The sequence below is a fragment of the Octopus sinensis genome, linkage group LG1, assembly GCF_006345805.1.
Source record: "Octopus sinensis linkage group LG1, ASM634580v1, whole genome shotgun sequence".
Classification (NCBI taxonomy): domain Eukaryota; kingdom Metazoa; phylum Mollusca; class Cephalopoda; order Octopoda; family Octopodidae; genus Octopus; species Octopus sinensis.
The window spans coordinates 14,895,755-14,917,625 of NC_042997.1; the positions used below are offsets into that span (position 1 = coordinate 14,895,755).

General features: G+C 40.3%; 1 protein-coding gene across 1 annotated transcript in view; it reads left to right on the top strand.

The window, feature by feature from the left end:
* The first annotated feature begins 646 nt into the window (after positions 1-646).
* Positions 647-21,871, top strand: part of LOC115218004 (F-box only protein 31-A-like) — a 41,023-nt gene continuing 19,798 nt past the window's right edge. The window contains exons 1-2 of the mRNA XM_029787752.2: positions 647-1,422; positions 21,481-21,543. Coding sequence (XP_029643612.1) covers positions 1,275-1,422; positions 21,481-21,543 — 211 coding nt within the window. The 5' untranslated portion in view covers positions 647-1,274. The remainder of the gene's footprint in view (positions 1,423-21,480; positions 21,544-21,871) is intronic.

Below are 21,871 nucleotides of genomic sequence, written 5' to 3' on the forward strand. Positions count from 1 at the left end.
GACTTTGCCTTTCATCCTTTCGGGGTCGATTAAATAAGTACCAGATACGCAGTGGGGTCGATATAATCGACTTAATCCGTTTGTCCTCTCTGTGTTTAGCCCCTTGTGGGTAGTAAAGAAATAGGTTTTATTACATTGGCATTGGCGGGGAAAATGTAACCCTAATTGAATACTAGTAAATATTGGTTTCAAATTTTGGCACCAGTTCAGCAATTTCGGGGGAAAGAGTAAGTCGATGTAATCGACTCCAGTGTTCAACTGGTACTTACTTTATCAACCCCAAAATGATGAAAGGCTAAGTCAATCTCAGCGGCATTTGAACTCAGAATGTAAAGTCGGACGAAATGCCGCTAAGCATTTTGCCCAGAGTAGACAGATAGATAGATTTCTGCCGATTAAAGGATAAATATATATGTAATAAAGTACGTTTGGATTTGCTGTTTCACACGAAACTCGATCCCCCTCAGTAACTTTCGGTGTTTTCAGCTTCAAAATATAATATATTTATCACAATTTCCTGTTTGAATTTCCCATGTTTTAGGAAGGTGAAGCTTAGGATTATTTTTCTTTAATATCATTCGTTTAATTTGCCAATCCAATTCGATTATTCAGCTGTATCTCGCTCACAGTGACCCGTCTCCCGTTATAGATATTTATATTAAGCAAATATTAACACCAGTTTGTCGTTCGTTATGCTCTAGTGAATGCAGATGACTAGCTTCCGAAAATGACTTTAAAAAAGGGGTTATAATATAATGAGGCGGGGGGGGGGAAATTTATATTAATCGTTATATACTAAATTATTCCTCCCTCGTCTCTTGTTCTCTCTCTCTCTCTCTCTCTCTCTCTTTCGCTCGGGATATTTATCTACTGCTAAACAGTTTTTGAAAGCAACTTACTGTGGCAACAACGCTACTTCAGCATTAACAAACACCGATAAATCGGCTAAGACATAGCATTTTCTTCGTTTATTTAGTAATTCGTTGACACTCATTTGCTTTTCAATTTCTAAAATTATCGTATCACTAGACGAAAACATTGTGCGCACTTTGTGAGGTGGTGGTAAACAGGACAAAAATCTGCTGCTGCCCGACTAATAACAAACAATGCAGTGAGCCGTCACATTTTGGTGAAACCGTATTCACTTTGGATTATATCCAAAGATTTTTTAGCAAACCAATAACTTTCGAATGTTACCACCACTGCTGAATAACAATATCTTACAGTAATTGTCATCTCTAATAGTTCATCAATTTAGTAAATGATTCCAAAAGATGTTGATTACAGATTTCCCGCATGAGGTACTTATGTACCTATTCAGGTTTCTTTCCGGCCCACAATTGGCTCCTTTACGGCTTGTCAACAAAAAAATGTTGGATGTTGTATCTCAAGACGCAGTATGGATGGACAAATGTAATCGAGGTAATTTTTTTTTCTTTTTTTTTTAAATTCCATTACACCAAAGTGTTTATAATTTCATATTTGTCAAAAATGTTTATTTCAGTATACTATACATTTTTTTAATGTAACCACTTGTTTATATATACGAAGATGATATTTTTCCAGCATTTCTTTCATATATATATATATATATATAAACAGTCCCCATGACATGTTGCTTACTATGTGGAATTTAGTTAATTTTAGAACTTTAAATAAGTTTTCCACTTTGCCATTGAGAAACAGTAACCTTTCCGTTCGCTATCGGTTGGCATTGTTTACTGTCAGGTCAACGCCTGACCGAGCAGAATTATATGATCAAATACCTGCTAGTCGTGAATCCTCCTGTCCTTTTGTATATCTATGTCTACATTGTTTTGTGTATCGATCGCTCTTTTAAGAGGCTAACGTGTGAGTTGAGGAATATTTGGGTTTTATTTCTAGCAGATTGGTCGTCCGTGACAATATCTCAAGAATTTCACTATAAAATAAAACGTATCAAGCGAAACTTAAATCATTAATTTCGATATAAACGCAAAAAAAGTTGCGAAGTATCGTTTCTTGTATTTTTGTTTTTCCTTTAAACTTTTTTAACGAATCGATTCGATTTAATGTGTAAAGTATTAACAAACTAGGATAAATGTTCTGATAGGGAAACAATTTAATTAAATAAATAGATAAAATAAACAACGAGACAAAAAGGAATATTTGTTATTGTTGAAATAAAACGAATTAAGATCAACCACTACACTGCTGCTGGTTAAGTAGTCTGGATAGCACGAGTACTAATTATGACTATTAAAGAGTTGCAAAGCTTTTGTATCGTATATTCTGTAACTACAATATACTATAATTGCAATATATATTGTAATTAGTGTATTTATAAACAACAATTACACATTTAATTGTAGTCTCTTATATTTAGCAAAATATCAAAGCGCACCCATGCTTCTCAATCAACAAGTAGAATTGGGGACCCAAGTCAGCAAAGAAGACCCTGCGAGATCGCTAGAAATAACAGCTAAATTTCCTGGCAACTAATGTTATTTGGCGGACGTAAAGAATACGCACACCACCCGTTTTCGGCGTAACCCTAACCCTAAACACCGGGTGTGCGTATTCTTTACCTTCGCCATGTTATTCTAGATACACTGTATTTGTAAAAAAAAAAATTAAAAAAGATGGGTTTATCAAGGCTGGGACTTCTTCGATCCTAGGGTCAGGTTAGTTTCCATCAGGACTGGGGTTAAACGGCATTCTTTCGTCACGTACTTCAAAGGACAACTTTGTCGACAGTACCTTAGATAACTTAGATATGTTTCGACCAAAGATTGGTCCAGGCCATGTCTAACTTAATAGCACCACCTGATAGGATTATTCGAATCCTGTTTAAGTTAAGTTTTGTTCAAGTAGTGAGTTCTTGTTGGGTGAGTTGTATCAAGTTTTGTTCAAGTATTGAGTTCTTTTTGGGTGAGTTGTATCAAGTTTTGTTCAAGTAGTGAGTTCTTGTCGGGTGAGTCGTATCCAATTATGGGTGGCTTATCTGGTATTCTTTGAAGGAATCTATCCAGACTCCGTTTAAAGTTGATGGGATCCTTTTCCTCTTTGATCTCCCTCGGGACAATGTTAAATAGGGCAGGGCCTGTTGAGGAAAAGAAATTGCGTTGCAGTGTACATGTATGTTGTGATCTTGAATTGGGCAGGGGACGTAATAAAGGAATGCCAGTTAAATGCTTAACGTCCTTGCTTTTTTTTTTTTTTTTTTCGAAAACAAAACACTTATATCTAAGTAACGATGAGTTCCTTTTCGAAAGGTGCAATACTAATATGGTCGGAAAGCAATTAGTTGATATTGTTTATCCCCTGGTAGTCCTGATCTAGTAGAACTAGAGGACGAGGAACATAGGTACTACGTACCCTGTGGAGGATCACATTTAGTTAATACTTCCTTTTAAACAATACAGAATAGACCTACTCTTCCCTGCATATCCCTAAATCATCTCTTAATATGAGAATAAATCTGTAGTACGTGATACAAGTTCAACATGAAACGGTCAGAAAATTTCGTTGTCTTAAAAATTCCATCAGAGCAATCACGAAACGCATGAAACCGGTGCTAAATATCTCTGTTCGCCTTGTAAGAGGTTCCTATACACATTGGTACAGATGGACGTAACACTATCTGCTATGTTTAATTGGGCAGATTCAGTTCCTTCGTTATGACATTTACCTACTTTTAATTAAACTTTAGGATCATCAGTTTTACTTTCCAAAATGCATTTTGAACACGTTTAAAGGTGATTACTTTAAAAGCGATAAAGCTGTTGCACTAGAAATGGAACGTGCAAGAAATGCTAGATGGAAACGAAATATAGCATTTTTTTAAAATTATTTTATTTAATTATTGGTAACAAACCTCTACACTGTCGCTCTTGCTAGAAATAACAGTCAAATTTCTTCTAATCACACTAAATCATCTTCAAAATGGAATGATCACGGTTGACATGCCTTTGATCGTGAGAATTTGTTCAATCAGGACTAATGTGGGGTTAAACAGTAACAACTAGATTATATTTGCCAAAGAAAAGGGACTTTGAATAATTCCAATCTCTTTCGGGTGGGGAATGGTCCGCACCAACAGAGCTGTAGCAACCCTCATGCAACAGGTGACGTTTTAATCATTCACAAGATTTGTTAGACCACTGAAAAGGCTACTATTCTATCAGCCATTTTGACTATATAAACTCGAACTTTCCTTTTGTGTTGCCTCGATAGGACGGTAACAAAAAGACCATAGTGAAAGTTGAGTCATGGAGCAAATTGGTTCTTTTTCAGCTGGTCATGTGTTAAACAAAACTATTTATTGCCTCTCTGGCATTTTAATTTTTTACAGAGCACCAAACACTCAGCTGAGGGTTTTGTGTTTAATACCCCCAACATTAGGGCTCTTTTGTGTCCAAGGAGAAGACGTCTAGCTTGAAATGAGTTGTTGGTTTTTGTTAAACCCAACTCAGCCATGATCGAGCAGAGCTATGGTGAAAGATATTCCATCTGTGACCATCCCATCTTTTTTCATATTCACATCTAACGTGTTCTTCCTTTCAGACACTGGGATATAATTTGAGAGAATCTAACTGTTATTTCTAGCAATTTGAATGATATCGTGGAGGTTTCCTCTTAGTGGATGCTTCAAAGTAGTAAGCCGCGGCAGGAATCCAAAACTAAAGCTACCAGCATCCTGTCCAAAGATTTAACTCGCATTCACTTAACATTACAGAAACTTGAATATGACGCTGCTATTTAGTATTGGATAGTTTGCCTTAGAAGCAGAGGACATTGTTTCTATTCAGCTCAATACTCACTCACTCACCAGCCGCTCAAGGCTGTGGTACATCGACACTTACAGTCTACATCTTTAGTCTGGAACCCTCTTCCTGATCACAATATTGATCTACTGGAAGCTGTTATGAGACGTGCAACCTGACAAATACCTTCTGTTTGTCACTTATCATGAACGTATTGCTTCTCTGAGCATCGACACACCAAAGTTTAGACGTCTAGCAGCTAACTTGGTAGAAGTTCACATGATTATCTCCCGTATTTTCAACAAAAACTTTGACCACATTTTTCGCCGAGGTCGACTTTGCCTTTCATCCTTTCGGGCTCGATTAAATAAGTACCAGTACGCACTGGGTCGATGTAATCGACATAATCCCTTTGTCTGTCCTTGTTTGTCCCCCCTGTGGTCAATAAAGAAATAAATATCTCTATCACTTGTAGACACGCTTATAAATTCGAAAAACAGTGCAGCACCCATGACTTTCTCGCGGAATCAATTTCTCACGCTCAGAATTGTCGAAGTGTAGAATAAACTACTGCTGTCAGGACACTCGATACTTCAAAAATTCCATGCTTCCCGAATTATGCCAACGCTACTCCTGTTGTGCCTATGCACCCTTTCCTCTTCATGACCCACTTTTTTTTGTATTCGGTGTACTATGCATCGACGAGATATATCGCTGAACTTGATACCCATCCACTCCATGACGTTGTCACTGAGCGCCGCTTGCGATTCGCAGGCCATGTCCTCCGATTACCATCGTCGGCATGCAAAAATCGCCATTCTGTGGAAGCCACCGCATAGCAAGAGAAAACAAGGGCGACCAAAAGCAGCTCTGCGCCGCAACTTCATCGATGACTTCAAAGCCATTGACATTTCATGGGATGAAGCTGATATCGTCACGTTGGAGAAGCCTTGCAATGCACCACATGGTGCAGAATGACCTAAGGCTAAGACTATGGGTGTACTTCAAGCTTTCATGGCTGTCTTTCTTTACTGACTTATATGCCTGGTTCCAGTTCCCTCGTTTAAATTTTTCCGATGAAATGTACTGCACTTGAGCACTATATACAATAAGCTCATTAATGTAGCGGGCCGGCAGAATTGTTCCAGCGTCGGACAAACTGCCTGGCGGTATGGCGAGCTGGCAGAACCGTTAGCACGTCGGGCGAAATGCTTAGCTGTATTTCGGCTGCCGTTACGTTGTGAGTTCAAATTCCGCCGAGGTCGACTTTGCCTTTCATCCTTTTGGAGTCGATAAATTAAGTACCAGTTACGCACTGGGGTCGATGTAATCGACTTAATACCTATGTCTGTCCATGTTTGTCCCCTCTATGTTTAGCCCCTTATGGGTAATAAAGAAATAGGTATTTCTTCTGACTCATTACTTTCGGAGTTCAAATTCCGTTGAGGTCGACCTTGCTTTTCATCCTCCGGGGTAGATAAAATAAGTACCAGTCAAAAACTAGGGTCGATGTAATCGACTAGCTCCCATCTACCCACCCTAGACTTCAGGCCTTGTACCTGTGGTAGAAAGGGCAACGTTTCGGTATTAGTACATGTAGTCAGTCATGAGTGTGTTTGACTGTTCAGCTCGGTCGAGTAAATGAAACACAATGAAACACTCAGTCACAGGCTTTTACCGAAAGATTGCCGAAAGGGTTATTATTACTATTATTAATAAGACAGCGAGCAGGCAGACCCATTAGCACGCCGTTCAAAATGCTTAGCGTTCTGGGTTCAAATTCTGCCGAGGTCGACTTTGCCTTTTATCCTTTCGGGATTGGTAAAATAAGTACCTGTTGAGCACTGGGATCGATGTAATCGACTTAACCCCTTCCCCGAAATTGCTGGTCTTGTGCCAAAATTTGAAACCATTATCATTATGTGTCCTAAATTTGATATTTCCTTTCAAATAATGCCTCTCAACTTTACGTTATACTCTCACCTAATTAATGCAGTTGAATATTTAATTGGTATTTAATCCAGATATATTGCATTTTGACTGATAGAATTGAACTTTCTCCGAAGGAATATATGTATAGGCATAGTTGCATAGTGAAAAGGTTCACTTCGCAACCGCGTGGTTCCGGGTTCTATCGCTCTGCATGTGTGTATTCTGCCTGGCAGAAACGTTAGCACGCCGGGCGAAATGCGTTGCCGTATTTCGTCTGCCGTTACGTTCCGAGTTCAAATTCCGCCGAGGTCGACTTTGCCTTTCATCCTTCCGGGGTCGATAAATTAAGTACCAGTTACGCACTGGGTCGATGTAATCGACTTAATCCCTTTGTCTGTCCTTGTTTGTCTCCTCTGTGTTTAGCCCCTTGTGGATAGTAAAGAAATATATATATTCTTATTTATCTATACAAACAACCATATGAGACAGTCACTAGGTGGTCCCTCAACCTGTCTGAAATAGTAGTCAAATAACACCCATCTTGTACAAGGTCAAGATAGATTACCGATACTGTAGTCTTACATACCCGTAAAACGGTACGATCCTGGTTGGAAAGCCTCAGTTCATAGGTCTGCTCGATCAAGCTCGTCATTGTATTGTTAGACCACAACTTACTCATCATCATCATCATTGTTCGACCGTGGTCGAGACAATGGAATTTACCATGCTACGCCAGACTTCACGGTCCATCATGGCATTACGGAGGTCCTGTTGCTTGATGCCTGTATCCCTGGAGATTACATCAGGGTAGGAGAGTGTGCGCCCTCTGGTATTGCGAGTAGATGGCTTCCAGAGGAGAAGAGTAGAAATTACCTCTTTTTTAGCTCTACAACTTACTACTCCGAGCCAACGAAGGAAACTGTGGCCTTGTGTGTACTGCAGAAATAGTAGCCTACCCTACCCCCACCCCACCCCACCACCATCACCGAGCGCGCACGCGAAAGAATATAGAATGCTGTTCTAGGTATACAATAAAACGGGATGATCATGGTGGGGACACTTTTGATCATGCTGCTCGATTATTGTTTACCCGGGGTTAAAAAAACAAAAACTAACCTATACTGCGTGAAGTGGGAACCTAAAACGTTTGCATTTTGCATAAAACACATTCGTAAGCTTTAAACTACACGGGAAGTAATTTTAATATCAATGATATAACAGATTCGATTGCACATATTATTTCAACAATAGTTTTACTTTTCTCAGTAAATTAAATGTATTTTAATATAAAACTAGCAGTATCGCCCGGCGTTGCTCGGGTTTGTAAGGGAAATAACTATATAAGCATTTTTAGAGAGTTATAGCCAAAAGATAGCAAAAAGATGCATTAAAAATGGAAAAAAAAATGATGGTAAATTTTTTTTTAAATCGTTGACTCATCGTAGACATTTTTAGAGAGTTACTTCCCTTATATAATAGCGAAAAAATGCATTAAAATGGAAAAAAAGGATGGTAATTTTTTTTTTAAATCGTAGACTCATCGTAGACGCGCGCTAATACCCAGAAGGGCTCGATATGAATCATGACTATAAGATACCCGGTTTTGGTTAAACTGCACCGCAAAATGTGGGAGTAGTTAGGAATCTAAATCGTAGGAGACAGACACACAACTTCTCTTTTATATATAAAGAAGATAACCGTTCTATTCACCTGCAACGACATGGCATTTAATTGGGGTTTTTTTTGTTATTTTTGTGCAATTAACCATCATGAAGCAATGTAATCAAGGGAGACAAGTAGAATTTTACTCCACGTCCCGTGAAACGCCAAACTAAGAGAATGTAAATAACGGGATTTTACAACCCCTTTTTGAAAGATCCCTTCGATGATGTCTCACATTTGGTTTATGATTCAAAATTATGTATTCTTAATCTTCTGATACCATTGGATTTCACATGAATTTTGTGGGGAAAGCGATAAATTCGATCATTTAAGAGTCTACAGAATTCTTCCTTCCTAGTTCTCTATTAATCTGTGGTTTTCCACAACTTTACTCAACGTTGCGGAATACGATGTTCCATAACAGTGAGATGATGCTACCAATCTATATAAGGTCCTTTTCACCCGTCCGTTTAAATAAGGAATTTCATGTTAAAGACCAAAGTAATAAAAAAGATCTTAACTATTCCGTTTTTTAATGGTATATTGGACAACATTATCTTAATATGTTTATTCCCTTTTAGGGAGGATCTTTTCCTTTTGAAAGCCAATCCAGGGAGGATCAGATATTAGGGATTTGTCTGATTTTTAATAATAATAATAATAATAATTGTGTACAGTGCTCAGGTGCACTACAACTCATCTAAAGTGTATATATAATCAGGTGTAGTTTTGGCGGATTTCGGAAAGCATGAGGGCCTTAAAAGATGCAGTTTCATGGCAGTCAACAACTGACGCAGGCAGTTTATTCCATGCTTCAGCAACTCTGAGCGTGAAAAAATGTTTCCGAAAGTCATGAGAGCTGTATTGTTTTCTGACTTTGTAGGCATGTCCACGTGTGTTAGACACATGGAGATCAAAAAGGTGTTCAGTGTTGTTGTTGGTGAGGTGGTTGATAACTTTGTGGGTGTTTACCAAGTCCGTCGCCAGACGCCGGAGCTTCAGTGAATCCATGCCCAGGGAAACAAGGCGCTCAGAATATGGTAGGTGTCTGATGGAGGGTATGCGTTTGGTTGCACGTCTCTGGACAGATTCCAGGAGGTCAATGTTTTGTGCAAGATAGGGGTTCCAACTGATGATGCAATTCCAAGTGTGGTCGTACCATAGCTGTATACAGTTTTAAATAGATGGCTGGAGAGCGGCTAACAAAAGACCTGCTGAGTGATGCCAAGACACCCTCGGCCTTCCTGACAATCTTAGAGATATGCTTTGTCCAACGCAAATCACTGCTGACAGTGATGCCTAGGTCACGCTCGCAAGAGGATTTCTTGATATCAGTGTTGTGGAGGGAGTATGTGAACGCAGGGTTTTTTCTCCCAAAATGCATGGTGGTACACTTGTCCACAGCCAGTTTCAGTTGCCAGTCTGTGATCCATTGCTGCATTGTGTCTAGGTCTGATTGCAGGAAAGAGTTGTAGACATCAGGATCTGTCCTCTTGATTTCAAGGTACAGCTTGATGTCGTCTGCATATTTCAATACTGTGGCATTCTTTAAATTGGCATCTATGTCGTTAATGTATGCCACAAACAAGAGGGGACCAAGGACAGATCCCTGTGGTACACCCGATGACATCTCATATGGTGTAGAGTGCTGTCCTAGAACTGTGACAACCTCCTTTCGGCTGAGGATGAAGGATTTCAACCAGTTTAAAAGGTCATCCCCCACACCCATTGCAGAGAGTTTCACCATAAGCCTTTTGTGTGGCACAGAGTTGAAAGCCTTAGCAAAGTCAAGGTAGACAACATCCACCCATGAGCCACTGTCAGTAATCTGAGTAATGTCCTCAAGGAACTCGACAAGCTGGTCACTGCAGCTGGAGTTAGGGACAAATCCATATTGTGAGGGTCGGATGAGACTGTGAGAGCTCCAGAAGTTCCAGAGTGTTTCTCTGACACACGATTCCATCAGTTTTGCAATACAGCTAGTGAGACTGACTGGGCGATAGTTGACAGGTGATGTGCGGTCGCCCTTTTTGAACAGAGGAATGACACTGGCAGTTTTCCACTGCTCGGAGTAGCACCATTGTTGAGACAGTACTGGAAGAAAATAGAAAGCTGGTGTAAAAGGAAGTGCCTGCCACGTTTGAGAAGCAGGTATGTAACTCCATCGAGACCAGGGGAGGCATAGTTGCGCTTATTTTGAAGGTGACGTCGCAGCATTGCAGGTGTAAATTCCATAGTTGTTATGGAGTTTGCTGTTAGTGATGGTGAAGATGGTACATCTTGACTTTCAACAGTGAATATGTTTGCATAGCACTCGGCAATGAGTTCTGCGCCATTCTTGGGGTCGTCAGTGATCTGGTTGTGTGAGGGTTGCGAAGAGGGCCCACTGGAGAGTGAGGTCTCTGCTTTGAGTGCACATATTTCAGAAAACCTTACTGTCAGGATTGGCTGCTATGCACTGTTCAAATTCAAGCACTGCTTTTTTTGTTACTTGCTTGAGATGGTTGGAGGATTTATTCCGCTTCTTCCTGTTGGTGTCTGATTTATGCACCTGTATTCCTGTTCAGCAGTCCGACGTTCCCTCCTGGCAAGTCGGACCGCTGAAGTTCCCAAATTGCCCTTTTGGGGCGGTTCTTCTATTTTTGTTTACGTGCACTGATGCTGCACATGCTGCCCATATTGAGTCCAGGATACTCTGGAGTATAGTATTCACATCTCCAGAGTTGTAGAATTCACGCCAATTTGGGTGCTGTAGTTCAGTGTGGTACAGGTTCCAATCTGCTCTCTTCCAATCGAAGGAAGCAGATGGAGATGGTTCAGGTTTTTGTGTGCCCGCAAGAGCCAGATTGGCGATGATCATAGCATGATCAGAGTCACCTAGAGGTTCCTCCGTAGTGCAATTGATAACCGCTTCAGGAGTTGTGGTGAAGAGCAGGTCCAAGGTGTTGTCGCCTCTTGTTGGAGAGGTGACTACTTGTGACCAGTTTGAGTCCAGCACAAGCTCAACAAAATCGTTTGCACTCTGTGGCCAATGGAAGGTCTCCCAATCGATCTCGATGATTGAAATCGCCTGCAATAAACACATAAGTGGCTGTTTTCCTGGCAGCAGCTCGGAGGACATTGCAAAGCTGTGTGTCCCGATGGTAACTTGGGGGACGATAAACAGCCAAGCAGGAGTGTTGACATGGTCATACGCACGTCACAGAAAAAAACTTCTTGTGATTCGTTCAAATCGGCACAAGGAATTACCAAAAAATTTGAACGAACGTAGACCATCACACCACCACCACGGCAGTTAGTGCGGTCCTTACGGAAGAGGTTGTACCCCGTAATGTTGAAAACCCTCACAGAGTAAGGAATGCGCCCATGTTTCCGTGACAGTGATGAAGTCAGGGTCAACACTTCTGACGTAGGCGTTGAACAAATGTATTTTGTTGCATAAACTGCGAGCATTTAAGGACAACAATTTGTACCCTGCTCGCAGTTTATGATGGTGTGTAGAGGATGGCAGGTTGTTCTGGCTTAGTTTCCCTGAGTTGCTGTAGTCTTTTTAGTTATTGTGGGTAGAGAGCACTCAGACCAGCTGGTATGAGTGCTCTCATAGCAGAGGTCGAGGCTCCCACGGGAGGCGGGGTTGTGTGTGCCTTTTCGTTTTATTTTTTACTAGTTATATAGCCATAGAATTTGCATCCGTCTAAACTTATCTAAATATGTGATAGGAAAAATACGGGAAAACAGCAAGCTTTATTCTACTGTCGAACGAACTACAATAATTCGTTAAAATTATGGATTTGTATAAATTTTAAAATATATATATAATAGAGTAAAGGCATGTGTGTCAATATTTCCATGCTGATAAATAACATGTATTTTCTTCGCATGACACTAACAGGAAGCACTTCTTGTATGTATTGTCGGCATCGTGATTTGTAGTTAAGTGTTAATTAGAGAATTTTGCTTGTTACAAGTAATCAGTTCTTATGTATCATGTTTCTTCAGATTCGTCTTCGATTACAATACCAATCACATCATGCAGGATGCATTATAGAAATTGATTCGGCATTAAACTGGTATTTATTTTACCGAGCCTGGAAGACTGAAAAGCGAAGTTAACCTTAGCGAGATTTCAATTCACGACAATTAGCTGTAGCTAAATAACGCAGGCATTTTGTCCGACGCTCTAATGATTCACCGCCTTCGTCTGTATTTGCATAGATATTTCACCCATACTTGCATCTTTTTAATACTTACTCAGTTTGGAGGGCGGGATAGTGCCCATGGCCTTTGCAGGCCCTCCTAGACTAATGAAATTGATGCCATTGATGTTTCTCTTGAACTTTTTTAAGTCAACACTTACTGGAAAGACGAGATGAAAGATTCTAGAGAGCTAAGATCCTGGGGTGAAGGACTGGATTAGTGATCAGTGCAGAGCCTAACGGTATTGAATGAAAGGGGGAGAGAGTAATGGAGTGGAAATTTTTGAGTGGGTGACATGAGCCCAGCCATCTCTAATGAACAGAGGCAATTGTAGTGGGGGTAGAAAAGACAGCAAGCATGTGAACCAGAGACTGAATGTGACTTTATGCCAGTTCGTTGGGTGACCTTTTTCTAAATGCAGTCTAGGATATCTGTATCATTCTAGATATGAGAGCAATAGTGCATTGTGAGCCTCACCAGATCTTCGTTGAATGTCAGTAACTTGTAGGGTGGATTGAAGTAATCTCTAGCTTTGAAAAATAGTATCAGTCATAGGGATGAAGTTCTAACTATGTTCAGGATGTGCAGTTGTGTTTTTGCCAAGAGTAGTCCTCAGTGATAGCAAGAACATCATCATCATCATTTAGCGTCCGCTTTCCATGCTAGCATGGGTTGGACGCTTCAACTGGGGTCTGTGAAGCCAGAAGGCTGCATCAGGCCCAGTCTGATCTGGCAGTGTTTCTACGGCTGGATGCCCTTCCTAACGCCAACCACTCCGTGAGTGTAGTGGGTGCTTTTTACGTGCCACCCGCACAGGTGCCAGACGGAGCTGGCAAACGGCCACGGATGGATGGTGCTTTTTACGTGCCACTGGCACGGGGGCCAGGCGAGGCTGGCAACGGCCATGAACGGATGGTGCTATGTGCCACTGGCACGGGGGCCAGACAAGGCTGGCAACGGCCACGAACGGATGGTGCTACGTGCCACTGGCACGGGGGCTAGGCGAGGCTGGAAACGGACACGAACGGATGATACTTTTACGTGCCAGCGGCACGGAGGCCAGTCGGGCCGGCGCTGGCAACGGCCACGATCAGATGGTTCGCTTACTTGTCACCGGTACTGGTACCACAGCTGCAATTTCCGTTGATGTTGATCGACTTCGATTTTGGTTCTGCTTTCTGATATCGGATTTGATTTGGTTTGATTTTGATTTTGACATTTTTAAAAATAGAAATGTGCTGAAATAGTTTTCACAAACAAATATCTTTCCACTATAAAAAGGCTCATATAAAAATCTGCTAATATAATTTACAGTGTGTTAAGGCGTCAAGCTAGCAGAATCATTAGCATACTGGACAAAATGCTTAGTAGCATTTCTTCCAGTCTTACATTTTGCATTCAAATTCCAAAACGGTCAGCTTTTCTTTCCATCCTTTCAAGGTTGATAAAGTAAGTATCAATTGAGCACTGGAATCAATGTAACTGACTTATCTTTTCTGATAAACTTGCTAGCTTTGTGCTAAAATTTGAAGACATGGGATGAGGCGGTCAAGCACAACCTTTGTACATTGGGCCTCACAGAAGCTATGACGAAAGACCGAGATCTCTCGAGATATGCTGTGATTGCAAAGACCCGACAAATGAAGTGAGGTCATGGCTTGCAGGACAGCCTGCTGCGTTAACCTTGGATCTGCTGTGCTTGAGGAGACCTATTGAGTCAAGTACATCAATATCAAAATAAAAATCAAATAGATATTGTAATTGTGATACCCGTGCTGGTGGCACGTTGGGCCTCACAGTGGAAATGACGAAAGACTGACACCTCTGAGATATGCTGTGACTGCGAAGACACGACAAATGAAGTGAGTTCATGGCTTGCAGGATGGCCTGCTGTGCTAACCTTGGATCATAGAGTGACCCGTTGTGCTTGAGGAGACCTATTGAGTCAAGTACGTCAACACCAACATTAAAATAAAAATCAAATGGAAATTGTAGTTATGATACCTGTGCCGGTGGCACATAAAAAGCAACATCCGAATGTGGATGATGCCAGCGCCGCCTGACTGACGTCCGTGTCGGTGACACATAAAAAGCACCAACCGATCGTGGCCGTTTGCCAGCCTCCTCTGGCCCTTGTGCCAGTGGCATGTAAAAAGCACCCACTACACTCACAGAGTGGTTGGCATTACGTAGGGCATCCAGCCGTAGAAACACAGCCAGATCAGACTGGAGCCTGGTGCAGCCTCCTAACTTCCCAGACCCCAGTCGAACCATCCAACCCATGCTAGTATGGAAAACGGACGTTAAACGATGATGGTGGTGATGATGATGATGATAATTATAATTTTGCAGTGTCTTTATTTCACTGTTTCTTCATCATTGTCTGAATTTTATGGAAATACTGATTGTTTAGTTAGCTGAGCTATGGTACTTGCATTATGTATTTCAAGGAAACACTAACAGGTAATTTAGTTAGCTGAATATTGAGTAGAAATATTAATTAAAGTTCAATTCCTCCATAGCATCATCGTCATTTTGATGTCTGCTTTTCCATGTTTGCATGGGTCAAAAAGAATTTGTTGCAGCAGATTTTACACAGTTGTATGGCCTTCCTCAAACCCTCTCTTGTTTTCAAGCAAGGTAGTATTTCACCATGACCAGACATGTTTTCACAGAAGAGAAGTGATAGACACAGCTTGTATGATAGTGACACTCATTTACAATAATGTCTTGTCAAGAAGACAAGGAGTCACAAACACATACAAAGGTATCCAAATCATAATCATTCTATCCTTTTACATGAATGTAGAAAAATGATTTGAGGGATATTTGGCTGCTATTTCTCTCAGGCCTAATGACTACATGCTTTCTTTCCAATATAGTCTATCTTAGATTATAGAATCTTTTGAGTGGCTATGTTTTAAGTAGCTTGTTTACCAACCACATGGTTCCGGGTTCAGTCCCACTGCGTGACACCTTGCACAAGTGTCTTCTACTATAGCCTCGGGTTTACCAAGGTTGACCAAAGCCTTGTGAGTGGATTTGGTAGACAGAAACTGAAAGAAGCCCCTCGTATATATGTGTGTGTGTGTGTATATGTTTGTATGTCTGTGTTTGTCCCCCCAACATTGCTTGACAACTGATGCTGGTGCGTTTACGTCCCTGTAACTTAGCGGTTCAGCAAAAGAGACTGATAGAATAAGTACTAGGCTTACAAAGAATAAGTCTTGGGGTTGATTTGCTCGACTAAAGGCGGTGCTCCAGCATGGCCACAGTCAAATGACTGAAACAAGTAAAAGAGTAAAAGAGAACATCCTTTGTTTTTAATAATAATAATAATAATAATAATAATAATAAACATTGTGTACAGTGCTCAGGTGCACTACAACTCATCTAAAGTGCATATATAATCAGGTGTAGTTTCGACGGATTTCGGAAAGCATGAGGGCCTTAAAGGATGCAGTGTCATGGCAGTCAACAACTGACGCAGGCAGTTTATTCCATGCTTCAGCAACTCTGAGCGTGAAGAAATGTTTCCGAAAGTCATGGGAGCTGTGTTGTTTTCTGACTTTGTAGGCATGTCCACGTGTGTTAGACACATGGAGATCAATAGGGTTTGAAGTAGGGAGTGTCTCCTGTTTATAGTTGATGAAGTAAATGCATAGACACTCCTACTATGATTAATAAAATAAGTGACAAACATTTTGTGAAGTTAATTCGAATAATTAGACTCAACTTTTAGAGCAATAGGCAAAATGACTTGCACAATTTGTTTCTGCTCTTTATATTTTAAGTTCAAATCTTGCTTTATATTCCTTTGAAGTCAGTAACATAAAGTACCAGTCAAGCACTAAGATCTATATAATTGACTAATCTCCTCCTCCAAAATATTTCTGGCCTTATGCTTAATTTAGAAACAGTTATTAACCCTTTAGTATTTAAACCGGCCATATCCGGCCAAAATAGTTAATCTGTTTTATGTTCAAACTGACCAGATCCAGGCTCTCACACCTACCCTACAATGTTATTCCACATTAAGTAATTACACCATCAAGATCTTGAAGATATGAGATAATGCATGATTAATTCAAATCAATGGGAATCAAGAGGCATTATGTTTGATGGAATAATCTGAACACTAAAGGGTTAAGGACATGAGTTTGGCTGAATCATTAGAGCATCAGGAAAAATACCTATTGATATTCCTTCCATCTCTTTATGTTCTGAGTTCAAATCCAACCAAAGTTAAAATTGCCTTTCATCTTTTTGAGGTCCATAAAATAAAGTACCAGCAAGTAGTGGGGTTGATGTAATCAACTAGAGCCCCTCCCATCAAAATCACTGACTTTGTGCCTAAATTAGTAAACACAAGGCAGCAAGCTAATAGAAGGTGGCGAGCTGGCAGAAACGTTAGCACGCCAGGTGAAATGCTTAGCAGTATTTCGTCCTGAGTTCAAATTCCGCCGAGGTTGACTTTGCCTTTCATCCTTTTGGGGGTCAATAAATTAAGTACCAGTTACGCACTGGGGTTGATGTAACCGACTTAATCCCTTTGTCTGTCCTTGTTTGTCCCCTCTATGTTTAGCCCCCTGTAGGCAATAAAGAAATAAGAACTGTTAGAACATTGGAAAAAATCTCTTGCAGTATATTTTCTGTCCTTTAAGTACTAAATTCAAATCCTGCCAAGGTCAACTTTGTCTTTCATTCTTTTGTGAATGAGGAAATACTAGTTAAGTACTAAGGCTAATGTGGAGGTATGTGGCTTAGTGGTTAGGGTGTCACTATCATGATTGTAAGACTGTGGTTTCAATTCCTGGACCGGGCGACGCGTTGTGTCATTGAGCAAAACACTTCATTTCATGTTGCTCCAGTCCACTCAGCTGGTAAAAATGAGTAACGCTGCGATGGGCTGGCGTCCTATCCAACTGGGGAAGACATACTTCATAGAAGCCAGAAACTGGGCCCATGAGCCTCGCTAGGCTTTAAAAAGGACGCATTTATTTGCAGAGGCGCAATGGGTCAGTGGTTAGGGCAGCGGACTCACGGTTGGAGGATCGCGGTTTCAATTCCCAGACCAGGCGTTGTGTGTGTTTATTGAGCGAAAACACCTAAAAGCTCCACGAGGCTCCAGCAGCGGGTGGTGGCGGCTCCTGTTGTACTCTTTTGCCACAACTTTCTCTCACTCTCTCTTCCAGTTTCTTGAGTAACGCTGCGAAGGACTGGCGTCCCATCCAGCTGGGGGAAAACATACACCACAGAAACCAGGAAACCGAGCCCATGAACCTGGCTAGGCTTGAAAAGGGCAACGTTTTTACTAAGACTAATATAATTGACTAACTTCCTCCCATCAATATTGTTGGCCTACCTAAATTAGAAACCTTTATTATTATTATTATTATTTTTTTTTTTTACATAAGGCAGCAAGCGGAAAGAATCGTTAGCACATTGAGCGAAATGCTAAGCAGTGTTTCGTCTGCTGCTATGTTCTAAGTTCAAATTCCACTGTGGTCACCTTTACCTTTCATCCTTTCAGGAACAATAAATTAATTACCAGTGAAACACTGGGATTCAATGAAATTGACTAATCGCCCTCTCCAAATTTCAGGCCTTGCACCTATAGTAGAAAGGATTATTATTATTATTATTATTATTATAATTATTATTTTTTTTTTTTTTTTAAACTCAGGTTTTGTTTAAACTCTTGGGGTCTTGCATGTGTTGCAGGCTTGATACCTGCATCCTACGGTACCATGCTATCTGTTCTTTTCACCTACGTCCTTTCCTAATTATTCTTAGTGTGCCAAGCCTTTTGTAGCAGCTCTACAGACACTCTATTCTGATTTCCTTTATATTCCTCATGATACCTTCTGATACTGTCCCCAAGGACCCAACTATAATTGGCACTATCTTCACCTTCTTCATTTTCCATAGCCAGGCTATTTTGCACTTGAGAGGACTGTATGTGTCTATTTTTTCACCTTCCTTTTTGACTGTTCTTTAGGTCATATTTAGTATTTTTATTTTCATCCTCATCATTATTATTATCATTATTGTTTTTAACACTACACCTACACTGGGAGCTGTAACAAAGTGTCAGCTGTTCACAGCCAGTGAGCTAATTTAACACTTTTCATTCAGATTCTCGGGGATTTGTGGTATTCCAAGCAATGCTATTTTCTTGCTATGCTAAATTTACATTTATTCATTTCTTTTCAATCTGTTTTGTGAGCTTCGAATTTATAGTTCTGAGAGCTTCAATAGCAAACGTTTTGATGCTCACCTTCTTCAATGACCAGTCTTTTTATCTCCTACTTCAACTCATCATAACTGGCCTGTTTGTCTTCTTCTCTTTCCAATACTTTGTCATCATCAGGGCGTGCAATATTTATGATTAAAGAGTTTTTTTCACATTTAAACAGGTTTTTCCTTCTTTATTCACATTTAAACAGGTTTTTCCCCTCCTCTTTATTCACAATTTTTATTCACTAGTGTTGTTAGGGTTAAGGTTAGCTTGCCACCCTGACAACAACAATAGCTGTTGTTGTCAGGGTGGCAAGCTGGCAAAATCGTTAGCACACCAGGAAAAGTGCTTAGTGGCATTTCGTCCATCTTTATGTTCTGAGTTCAAATTCCATCAAGGTTAACTTTGCCTTTCATCCTTTTGGGGTCAATAAAATAAGTAGCAGTTGAGTACTAGGGTTAATATAATCAACTTGCCCCTTCCCCTAAAATTGCTGGCCTTGTACCAAAATTTGAAGCCGTTGTTGTTATTGTTGATGTTATTCTTGTTCTTGCTGTAGGTGAATTTAATGACAGTAAGTTCATTTAATGAATATATTATTTGTCTAAAAATGTGTTTGTGCTGGCTAATCAAAAATTATTGATTTGCAAATTTATCAACATGTACGATATAACATACATTCAATTTACAACAACACAATTTTAGTAAAGTTACAAAATACTGCAAAGGAATCAAGCATGGAACAAACTGCCAGCATCAGTTGTTAGTTGTTGGAGCACTGCATCCTTCAAAACTTCCATGCTCTCTGAGATTCGCCAACACTAAGAATACACACGCAAGCATGTATCTGACTCATACGCTGTTCACTTCCCAGACGTCTGTACATTACTGCATATGCTTTGTATGCACTTTTGACAAGCTGTGATGCACCGGAGCACTGTATACAATAATTTCATTATTATTATTATAATAATCAATGCAGATAATGTGTTAACCAAGTGTGGTAGATGGGTAAAATTGCTGATATTGTCATGTGGTATCATTATCATTTAATGTCTGCTTTCCATACTGGTATATGTAGGATAGTTTGACAGGAGCTAGCTGGCCAGAGTACTATGTCAAACTCCAATGTCTGTTTAACGTGTTTTTTTTTACAGTTGGATGCCCTTCCAAATGCTAACTACATTACAGAGCATACTGGGTGCTTTTTACATGGCACTGGTAACATTAAGGTCACTAATTAACTTGCAACACAAGACCTTTCAATTGAGTGAGATCCAGTATTAAGAGAAATGGCTTCATGTCAAGTGATGAGAGGTTAGTGTATGATAGAGGGACAGGAACAGATGTTTTGTTGTAAATGAAGATACATGTCTACCCCTGTTTGAAAAGAGAGAAGATAGGTTTATGTTTGAAGTAAATATATTTTATACATAATAATAATAATAATAATAATAATAATTGTGTACAGTGCTCAGGTGCACTACAACTCATCTAAAGTGTATATATAATCAGGTGTAGTTTCGGCGGATTTCGGAAAGCATGAGGGCCTTAAAAGATGCAGTGTCATGGCAGTCAACAACTGACGCAGGCAGTTTATTCCATGCTTCAGCAACTCTGAGCGTGAAAAAATGTTTCCGAAAGTCATGGGAGCTGTATTGTTTTCTGACTTTGTAGGCATGTCCACGTGTGTTAGACACATGGAGATCAAAAAGGTGTTCAGTGTTGTTGTTGGTGAGGTGGTTGATAACTTTGTGGGTGTTTACCAAGTCCGTCGCCAAACGCCGGAGCTTCAGTGAATCCATGCCCAGGGAAACAAGGCGCTCAGAATATGGTAGGTGTCTGATGGAGGGTATGCGTTTGGTTGCACGTCTCTGGACAGATTCCAGGAGGTCAATGTTCTGTGCAAGATAGGGGTTCCAAACTGATGATGCGAATTCCAAGTGTGGTCGTACCATAGCTGTATACAGTTTTAAATAGATGGCTGGAGAGCGGCTAACAAAAGACCTGCTGAGTGATGCCAAGACACCCTCGGCCTTCCTGACAATCTTAGAGATATGCTTTGACCAACGCAAATCACTGCTGACAGTGATGCCTAGGTCACGCTCGCAAGAGGATTTCTTGATATCAGTGTTGTGGAGGGAGTAAGTGAACGCAGGGTTTTTTCTCCCAAAATGCATGGTGGTACACTTGTCCACAGCCAGTTTCAGTTGCCAGTCTGTGATCCATTGCTGCATTGTGTCTAGGTCTGATTGCAGGAAAGAGTTGTAGACATCAGGATCTGTCCTCTTGATTTCAAGGTACAGCTTGATGTCGTCTGCATATTTCAATACTGTGGCATTCTTTAAATTGGCATCTATGTCGTTAATGTATGCCACAAACAAGAGGGGACCAAGGACAGATCCCTGTGGTACACCCGATGACATCTCATATGGTGTAGAGTGCTGTCCTAGAACTGTGACTACCTCCTTTCGGCTGAGGATGAAGGATTTCAACCAGTAAGCATGTGAACTTTTAATTCAAGTGACAATATCACAAACGATCTGATTAACTATTAATTAACCTCATTAACAATTTCTTTTTAAATAAACGTGGTTTTGTAATTACTAAAATGTAAAACAAAATCAATATCTTTAAACAAAATTGTATTTCTTTTTTGTAATTACAACAGAATTAATATCAAATAACTCTTTTCTATTACAGAATATAATGTAAAGAGCTTAACTAACTGGGGATTCAATTCCTATTATGAACTTTATACCCAAGGTAATTAATCTTGTTAATTCAAAATAATTTTAGCATTTTTCTGTGGTCAAATTGGTAGGTCTGATCTTCAAGATAACATATACTTTTCATGTTGGCCTTATATCACAAAATTTCACCTCACATCACACACTCTCGCTTCACATTACACAATCTTGCCTATGTCACACAATCTTGCCTTACATCACATAATCTAACCTCACATTACACAATCACACCTTACATCACACAACCTTACCTTACATTGCACATTTTCACATCTGTGTGTGTGTGTGCATGCATCTGTGTGTGTGCGCGCATGCATCTGTGTGTGTATGTGTGTATCAAGAAT